The sequence below is a fragment of the Eulemur rufifrons genome, chromosome 1 (genome assembly GCF_041146395.1).
Source record: "Eulemur rufifrons isolate Redbay chromosome 1, OSU_ERuf_1, whole genome shotgun sequence".
In the NCBI taxonomy this organism is placed as follows: domain Eukaryota; kingdom Metazoa; phylum Chordata; class Mammalia; order Primates; family Lemuridae; genus Eulemur; species Eulemur rufifrons.
In genome coordinates this window covers 71,462,100-71,471,669 of record NC_090983.1, presented here as the reverse complement: position 1 = coordinate 71,471,669, position 9,570 = coordinate 71,462,100, and the positions used below count along the sequence as shown (strand labels likewise).

Here is a 9,570-nt window from a genome sequence, read left to right as displayed (position 1 = left end):
CTGCTTTGGACCCTCATCCCCAACAGCCAAATGAAATTAAGCAAAATCAACAATAAACTATACCTTTCCGCGTCACTTCTAGCCATACACTATCCTATCTCAATATATAGAAAAGTAATTTCTTTGACTTCTTTTGGGGCTGGTGGTTAAAAAGCCAAAGTTTAGAGGAAACATACATGAAGAAAAATAAAATCATTTTAGTAATCTATATTAATTTATGGATTATTATGTCTGGATTTACTTACTAAAGTGCTCTATAGGCTGTTTAGAAAAACAATATTGTTTGCATAAGCAATTTGCATTAACTCTTTAATATTTACATTATTGCACACTGTAGATAATGCTTTGGCAGTTCTAAGACATTCTGCAAACTCCCACACATCTCTGTCAATTTATGAAATGGATGTCACATCCATATGAAGTTGTGAGGTTAGGACTTCATATTTTACAATCTACCTTAAGATGATCTCCTAGATTATTTTCCAAGTGTCTCTCAAAAGAGAGTGAATTTACCTAATACAATCTTACCCAACTATAAGATCCGTCGGTGAAATACAAATTTGGAACTGCTGTGGAACTAATGAGGAATCTTTATTGAGTGGTGTGAAGCTATTTGTGAAAACAGACTCCTTCTGAGACCTTTTAAAGAGTAATTTATCCATGATTATAGTGATACACAAATGTCATTGGATAGACTTCTGCTTCCAGACATGAGAGAGTGGGATGGTGTGGATTTACCCTCCTACCACTGACAAATAAAAAACTGGACAAAATTTAGGAAACAATTGTTCTCAGATATTGGAAAACACAGCACAGGACTGTGATCCTTTACAAAACAGAAACCAACAAGATGAGTCTTGCCATTGTCTGGACTTTCTCTGCCTTGAAGCAACTCCCAGCCAACTAGTGAGGGAGTGGGAACCCAAATAAGAATCTGGCAAACACCTACAATTGAAGACATAGATCAGCATTTCCAGAAATTAAGACAGCTAGAATTTGTGAAGCAAAGTAACTGAGAGAGCTACACAGAAAAGCTCTAGAAACCTGCTTAGGAGGCCATTGAATCTTTGGCTGCATGTCAGTTTGTACTTGTGTAGTATGAAACCCTGGGAGGCTGGCCAAAAACAATTTCTAAGGAAAAAACAAGTACCAGGGAACTGTAAAGCAAGTAATTCCCAGAGCTTACAAAGGGCCAGGAATCATTTGAGTTGCTTTTAGCCAGAGTGAAGAGAACTCACTGAATATATAGGACATTCGGTAGACACCCCAGAGACCTTGGAAGAGGAGCTAAATTAGCCTAAAGATAAGCCCTATTCTAGACCAGTCTTAAAGGAGCTTAAAAACAAACCTTGAAGAGCCAAACTCATCCAAAATTGCCTGGCAAAGAAGTCTAACATTCTTTAAAGAAATACAACATAAAGTCATCAACAATGTAAAATTTACATTGTCCTAAATCCAATAAAAAATTACTGGATATACAAGAACACAGGAAAATGTGATCCAGAACCAAAAGAAAAAGCACTCTACAGAAACATCCAGGCATGGGGAAGTTAAATGTTCACCCCAAGTTCATAGCTAGTTATTGCTGGATCTAGACTTTAAACCTGGACAGCGGTTAGAGTCTACATTGAAACCACTATGCTAATTTGCATGTTGTATGAAAGTACCAACAAGATATTTCTCTCCCCAATCCATTTTATTTGTGGAAATGTGTTGATCACAAGAGAGGTGGCTTCAGGCATATGGCCAGTTGATGTGGTGTTAGTAAGCTACTGTAATTCTTCCAGCTGGGAATTTTAGATTATTGGGACAGCTTTACATAATACCTCTCCAATAACTGAGGTATTGTTCATTTGGTCAACATTTATTATATTCCAGGCATTGCTTTGTATGCTTCAGATGACTACTTAGCTTAAAAGCATTTAACCCACTAGTATGTATTTTTAAATAAAAGTACTTAGAGAGAGGAGTTTCAGTGAGCTTTGGTTTCCTCATTTGTAGTTGGATCTAATAATCCATGCCCTGCTTACTTTCTAGGTGGTTAGGCAAATAGATTAAAATATTTGTGAAAATATTTGTGAACTAGGCTGGAAGATGTCACTGTATAATTCTAATGCAGTGACAATAATCAACATAGTACATATTTCTTTTGAACTTCTTGTACAGTGCAATGAGAAAAAAGTCAACTTCCAATCAAATCATAGCATAGACAACTGACCCTGAGTACATGTAATGTGAAGTCATGGGCTGTTTACCATCTGTGGAATTCTTACAAGTACAGAATAGCTTTGGAAACTTCTGATAACCGCTACATTAATCATTTAAGGGTGTCTTGTGAACAATAAGGTTCATCTAGTATATTTTTCTATATTCAATCCTATTTCACACATTTATCCCATTTTATTTCCCATGGTGCGTGTATTCAACTTACAAACTCTTTCCTGATACAGTACTTTTGTGATCATTCATAGAACCTAGCAGAGTATTCAGAAAATAGTCATTTAATTGAATCTTCTTTTTTTTTTTTTGAGGGTAAATGTTTAGACTTTTTTTTTCTATAAGAGATATAGGAATATACCTACTGATTTCCCATATTTCTTCAATATATTTCCAGAATAATATAAAGGAGAGGTATAACGCTGGTTTCTGTGTTTTTTTTTCATTTATTATATAAAAGAAAAAAAATTAATGCAGTTGTTTTGTTCACATTTAAATTCCATAAAACAAATCCATAGAAATTAGGATACTATATGCATGCACTCTGCATTTTCTTTGTTAAATGTTTTTGCTCACAAAAATAACACCACATTTTTTTTCTTTAAAGCCACTAAAGCAGAGGGAGAACAAAACATGCAACACTGTACACATTTGCATAGTATATTTTACCCAGCATGCCTTGTAGAATGCTACACATACCTATATAAGAAAAATAAAAGGGGATAAATTATTAAAACAAATAACTAAAATTTAAAGAAAGGAAAAAATTATTTGCCAAAGGCAATGTTTGTTCCACTTTGTTGCTGGAGATACAGCAATAGCCTGGGATATCAACAGCCCTCAGAATAATAGGGAAATCTTTTTACATCATTTTGCCGTATTTATTTTTAGTATGTTTTATATTAATAAGTTTACCTATTTTTTTATTCCCTCCCACCATCCCTTCAAAAATATAGCTAATGGAATCAACTTATGTTTCAAAATAGTATTCAGTACAAAACAAATTAAAGGATCTCTAACTAATATTCTTTTGCTGGGACATTGTTATTGATCATTCTGACTTGAGGCTGTGAAAAATATAAAAAATTTTAAACATGTCCAAAATTCAGAGGAGCCCTGTGAGCTCACTTGCTGTGACTTTTTTGTAATTACTATTGAAGGAGAAGAAATAAGAACAGAAAATATAGTATGAGTCTTATCACAAAATAAAATTTAATAAGTTTTATGGAAAGGAATAAAATAAAAGCAATTACATCCACAGATTGCAAGGCTATGAAATAAATTGCTGGAAAAGTATCAAGCAGCAAGTTAAAAAGATAATAGATGAAATAAATCTGATAAAACTTAGAGCTAAATCTATATACTTTTAAAAAATATGACTGCCAAATTTAACAGTGGATTTTGTTGTAAGTTTGTGCTATAACAAATGTGCTTCTTTCTCCTCAATCTATTTTCATATTCTTGGCAAAATATATATATTTTATAATTTTGTACTGTACAATATATGTTTTTGCTACATTATTTATTTTTCTACTGCTAATGCAGATTAGAAGTAACAACATAGATTTATTTTGGCAATAAAATGCTTTCATTTTAATAATGTCCCAGAAAATATTGTAAGGCATATGAAAAATAGTATGCAACAATATAGCGTTAATGATCCCGCTTCTTTAGTACATCCCTTATGCATACAGAATTCACACTGATTTCATTTAAAAGTGTGTGAAAGTGGCATGCAAGTAGGGCAAGAGTGGCCCCTACACAAACATAGACATAGCCATTTTTTGAGAATTTAAGTGTCCAAAACATAACAAAGAACACTTAGAAAGTATTGAAAAGCTAGAGGCCAGCCACTTCTGTTTCTTCGATAGTTCTCATTTTAACTCCTTATAATTTTCAAATGAGCAAGTATCAGTGTATTCTCCAAACCATTCTAAATTCATTAGAAACATTTTCTACCATCCTTCTGCAAACATTTTACACACATCAAAAGAAACAAAAGAAAGTTTCATATGTAACTATGACTCCCCCAAACCAATTGCTATTCGCTCTTATTTATGTGTTTTTCATGGCAAGTAGGAGTTACAGCCCTTAGTTAGGATTATCTGATGAGATACTTTCTAGTCTTCTCTTAATATGCCTCACTTACATGAGGCATTTGGGATTAAATCATCTATAAGTAGACAGAGATAGTTGCTATCAGAGGATGTATTTCATTTTAGAAAGACTGTTTTAGTAAAAGAAGAAACCTTTAAAAAGTAATTTTTGAATGCTGTAGCTCCATCTGCCCATAGAAACCAATTTTACTATTTTAACTAACTTGACTGTTGAAGTCAACAAGAAAAAAGTTATCCTTATCGTCCAACAGCTACTGTACTGACTTGACTGGTTTGATCACGATTATCATTTAAAAAAAGAGGACTGTTCTCTGCCCCATAGACACAGCTTGAATAACTAACTTAGTTATAGTATCAACGGTATTTAAAGGTATGAGAAACTAATAAAACTGATTTTATTATTTAATTTCCTATAAAGTTTTCATTCATATAGTCATTCAAGGATGAGTTTTACATAATTTCTAAAAAACCAACATGCAACATTGTCCTAAAAGACAAAGGCAGGAATATAAAAGGAATAAGGGGTACATAAGCATCTATTTGAAACATCGATATGAAGTTTGTTCCAATTACATGGGAGTCCAAGATGAGGCATATCCTTACCCAGTAAATGGCTAAGCCAGGCTTTTGGTGACCATAGAAGTAAAGGATCAAAAAAATTTGAATTTGCAAACCAGCTGCACTTAAATATCAGGTCTCTGGACCTACTCTCTTTTAGACTTAGAGCTAGATATTCTAACAAGTTGCACACGAAGGCAATTCCCTTTGTTTTGTTCCCAATGATGACTTATTTGTTCAGTTACTCTTGCCTCATGATAAACTGCGAACCATTCAAAGAAAACTTCACTACCATGGAAGAAATGAAAGGGTGCCAAGAGCGTTTTGGAATCAGTTTAAAATCTAAAGGGAAGGCATACTTTAATACTTTATGCATTTAGCTTTGCAGCAAGGTGAGCCGTAATAGTAATAATTTGATCACTACTTATTGACAAGTGTTTTTCCCTTTAAAGACAGACTGTCTTCTCTAGAGAAGAGGTAGTATAAATATCAATATATAGGGTAATTTCTATAGTGGTAGTACATTGTTTTATTTTTTAGCAAATACCAAAATAAAATTGTATAACTAAGAAAATATACTAGCATGCAAATTAAAGTTGCCAAGAAACATTCTTAACTGACATCCTGGGTCTCAACAACATTTTGTGATATGTTCAGTTAAAGAGTTCAAATTTGCAAAGCGTCTTCCAACATAGTTTCCTTTCCTCACTCCCTTTCACTGCCCCCATTTTCTATTATGAATTTTAAGGCCCCCACACAAAAGACAAGTTCAAGTATGCAGGTATGAAAAGAGGTTAACATTCCAAAAATACATTTTGCAAACAACAACAACAACAATAATTAAAGCAAATAACAAATTATTTAAAGGGAACAAATAATTGTCTCAGAATTTGTTTTACATTTAAAAAATTCATTTCATTAAGGACCAAATGCAATGACTTACATAGTCACAAAATTAAGACTCTCTTATTAGGAAAGATCATCAGTCTAAATTGCTAACAATTTCAACTTTCTTTCCAATAGAAATGTATAAAGATAAGAGAGAATCATCAGTAATTTATAAACATTTCTAAGTGTAGCTTGAAATATTAGAGTAAACAAGATAACATTGCTGATTATAATATTGGAGTCACATGATAGCCTTGAGAATTAATATCAGGATTGACAAATTGCATTCTTTTTTGTCCAGGACTACATTTCCACATTGTCATCTGAGTCTAAATTGTCACATGAGTCTATGTATGTTGTTACATGTCTGTGACTGAAATTATTGAATTCTAATATGTGGTTTATACTATAAGTTAAAAAACAGCCTCAAAATAGTGTAAGACTTTTTTCTCCTCCTTATAATCATTTGCTATCTTTAAATGAAATTAATTAAAAACAAAGTATTTGTGGAATATGTATTTTCCAAAGGTGCTTGGTGTGCTTGGCAAAAATAAAACTTTTCATTTAATATATATCTGGATTTTAAGTATCATTTACACAATAAACTCTAAGGCTTTAAAAAAAAGTAAGATGCATATCTCTTATTCATTTGAAGAAGATAAACTTATTACAGAAAGAAGGGGAAGTAATATGCCAAATTAAAGTAAAATTTTAAATATTAATATGTCCATCAAGAAAATATACATTATACCCTTTCTAAGATTATTAGCTTTTTAATAAGAATGCAAAGCAAAACAGGTATTGACATTTGATGGTAAATGATAGATCGGTTTTGTGCACAGATATTGAATGAGCCTCTCTCTTTATCAGCATGACATGGGTGACTAGACACAAGGCTTTGAGAGGCCTTTAAAAACAAGTGACTTTTAAAAAGTTGAAGGAAAGATGGTAATCTTGATGACTAGGAAATATATGTAAATGCTGTTACAGCTACCTGCCTAAAATGTAAATACCTTAAAGTAGTTAAATGACCAAATTGCTAATGCTACTACAGAAAAAGCTGAACAGCAGTCTAGTCTAAATTTATACACCTTGGTGCATTTTTTGCAATTAAATACTTTAATGCGCACAAACAAGAAACCAGTAAAGCATATAGAAAAATGTTTTGGCTAATGTTTTCTTTCTCATGCAAATATGTGCTGTACATATAATAAATATATTTTTGTTTGCTGGAAAATGCTCTTCTGTGTCCTAACAAAGTATTCAGTAATGGCAGGTTATATGTTTATTAAAAGTGCCTAAAGGATACAACTCTTTTAAACGTCTTAACTGAAAGTTCTATAAGCTTCACTAGATGACAAAAGAAACTCACAAGCCAGTATCACATGTTAACTCTTAAATTTTACTTAGCCCATAGTTGTTAATTGTATCAAATGTTTGAAATGACTTGCAGAATTATAGGTGTCCTCATTATCAGCTAAACAGGTTCATAATGGGGTACACACAGTGAACATGAAGGACAGGCATGCAGTGAGATTGTAATGGGGTTCAAGATATGTTTAACTGATCAAGAATATGGAACTTATTTTTGTGGTCAAGAAAATTATTGAACTGGTACATGCTTTGACAGCCTAAATATTGAAAGGCTTGGGGAAAAAAATAAGATAATATAAAATTAATTATTATTGTTTTCAAAAATAGGCTTCATGACATGTACGAGTAGAAAAGGACTTTTATGCTTGATCCTACTGGGGTTTTAGAAAATGCATGCATTGTGGACTCTTAGAACAAGAGTCATTTTGTAAAGACATTTGTGTATTGTATAAAAGGGCCAATTTCAATAATTTCTTGGATCATCATGAATCTAAGGCTTCCTTGATAATATAAGACATAGGTCACCAATTCCATAATTATAGCCATTGGAAAAGTTGTGAAGATTTAATAGGTGAAGAAGACTGTGTATTAGAAATTAGGAAGTTCAATCTCCAAGTTCTTCATAATTCTCTGCATAAAAATGCTATAATTTTAGTGAACAAATATTTTCTGAATTGATGACTTTTTTACTGCAAGCTTTTAAATTCATTTAACTTTTTTCAATTAGTCATTTTGCAAAAACATCGCTTTCCAATTCAATGTCAAAGTTGATGTGTCCATGTAAAACAAAAATCCCTAGCATGATTTAAAGAATTTGATGAAGAAGGGCTAGAACATTCAGATATTCAAAGACAGAGACCAAGGGAAGCAATGGAAAGATACTCAATCGTGCTGGCAGGAAATCCTGACCCCATGTTTGTGTTCAGTGGGATAAATGAATTCCCATCTGGAGATGTTTAGCTTTGCACTCAGGAGGCTCAAGCACCACATCCTTACTATCTGACTTTGCATTCCTGGATGTATGTAATTGTGCTCAGATTGGTTAAAGAGGAAACAACACCCCATTTTCTATTTCATATAACCAGCTATGTCTGGGCTTCTCTTTACTACTTTCTCTCACTGCTGAAAAAATTTTGAGGGTTTTTTTTTTTTTTTTTTTTGCCAACTCAAACAAGCTAACAGTACTGACTAAACAAAAAGCAAACACTTTGAATATAACTGTGCCAGGAAAGAAATAAAAATATTAAAATCTGAGGAGACTATATAATTTCTGCAATAAGACTTCTGAGCTTTTTTGGCACTATCAATACATTTGGTAAGTTTGAAAAGTCACTCTGGAAACATTAACATATATTAAAATGTTTATACATTCCAACTTTTAGTGTAAATTTAGCTTCCAGCAAATAAATACCATAGCTGGTTTTGGCTTCTATTGGTATTTTGATTTTCCTATTAATTAGGTTTTTTTCCCCCAGATTTTTCAATTGATTGCAACATGCTCAAGTAGACTTTCTAGTCAATTCACCCAAATTCCAACAGGAATTGGTTTATAAATTGGTTCCAACTGGAACTGGTCATTTGGAATTTCCAGCATGGGAAATTATTTTATATGTGCCTTGATAAGTACCCTAAATTACAAATTGATGTGTCTAAATCTATGAAGAAAACAAAAGGTACTGTTATCATGGAAATGTTGCAGTTAAAAATATCTATGTGATTGGGCATCTAATATCCATCTAGATTCAAGGGCATAATGTACATTTTTTTTTTTTTTTTTTGCCCCTTACTTAGCATCAAATGACAGCAGCCCATAAGCACAGTGAATACTGTGCTGTGCTTGCCAAGTTAAGATGGTTAGTTTATCCTAGCAGTGCTATGGCAAATTGTCAACAGATGAATATTTTGTGTTTCAGCAGACTCAGAGCCTATGCCGGGAGTCATGGCTATATCCCCCAGGTGATCCTCGGTTCCTGTGGGGTTTGTAAGTGTCCTGGTATGAGTCAGGGTAATCTTCTTCCACAAGAGGGTAATGATCTCGGCTATGCTGGGAACTGGAAGACAAGCGATTTCTACTCTTCCGAGCCCTTTCATTGTGATAATTTTCATCAGAGGTCATGAGACTTCGTCTTTCAATTGGAGAGTTCTCTGTGGAGTGGTTGCTGTGCCTCATTCGCTGACTCTAGAAATATCAGATGATTCATCGATTAAATCACGGCAGCTTCATTCATCTGAACATGTAAAAGTATGTAAAAATAATAGGATCTAGGATCTGTACAATAAGATGCTAAATATCTGACTCAGTAAAACATTTTGATGCACAAATGATCTGTTCAAAATATCTGGTCTTATTTATTTGGGACAAAACATGCAAAGATGCCTAAAAGTTGATAGTTTATGAATTTAATTACACAGGGCT

General features: G+C 33.0%; 1 protein-coding gene across 7 annotated transcripts in view; it reads right to left on the bottom strand.

Moving 5' to 3' along the window:
- Positions 1–2,643: 2,643 nt before the first annotated feature.
- The window catches only part of CACNB4 (calcium voltage-gated channel auxiliary subunit beta 4), a 233,584-nt gene continuing 226,657 nt past the window's right edge, over positions 2,644–9,570 (bottom strand). For all 7 annotated transcript variants that reach the window (XM_069472667.1, XM_069472623.1, XM_069472632.1 and 4 more), the window contains one exon: positions 2,644–9,333. In XM_069472667.1, the coding sequence (XP_069328768.1) occupies positions 9,073–9,333 (261 nt within the window). In that variant the 3' untranslated portion in view covers positions 2,644–9,072. The remainder of the gene's footprint in view (positions 9,334–9,570) is intronic.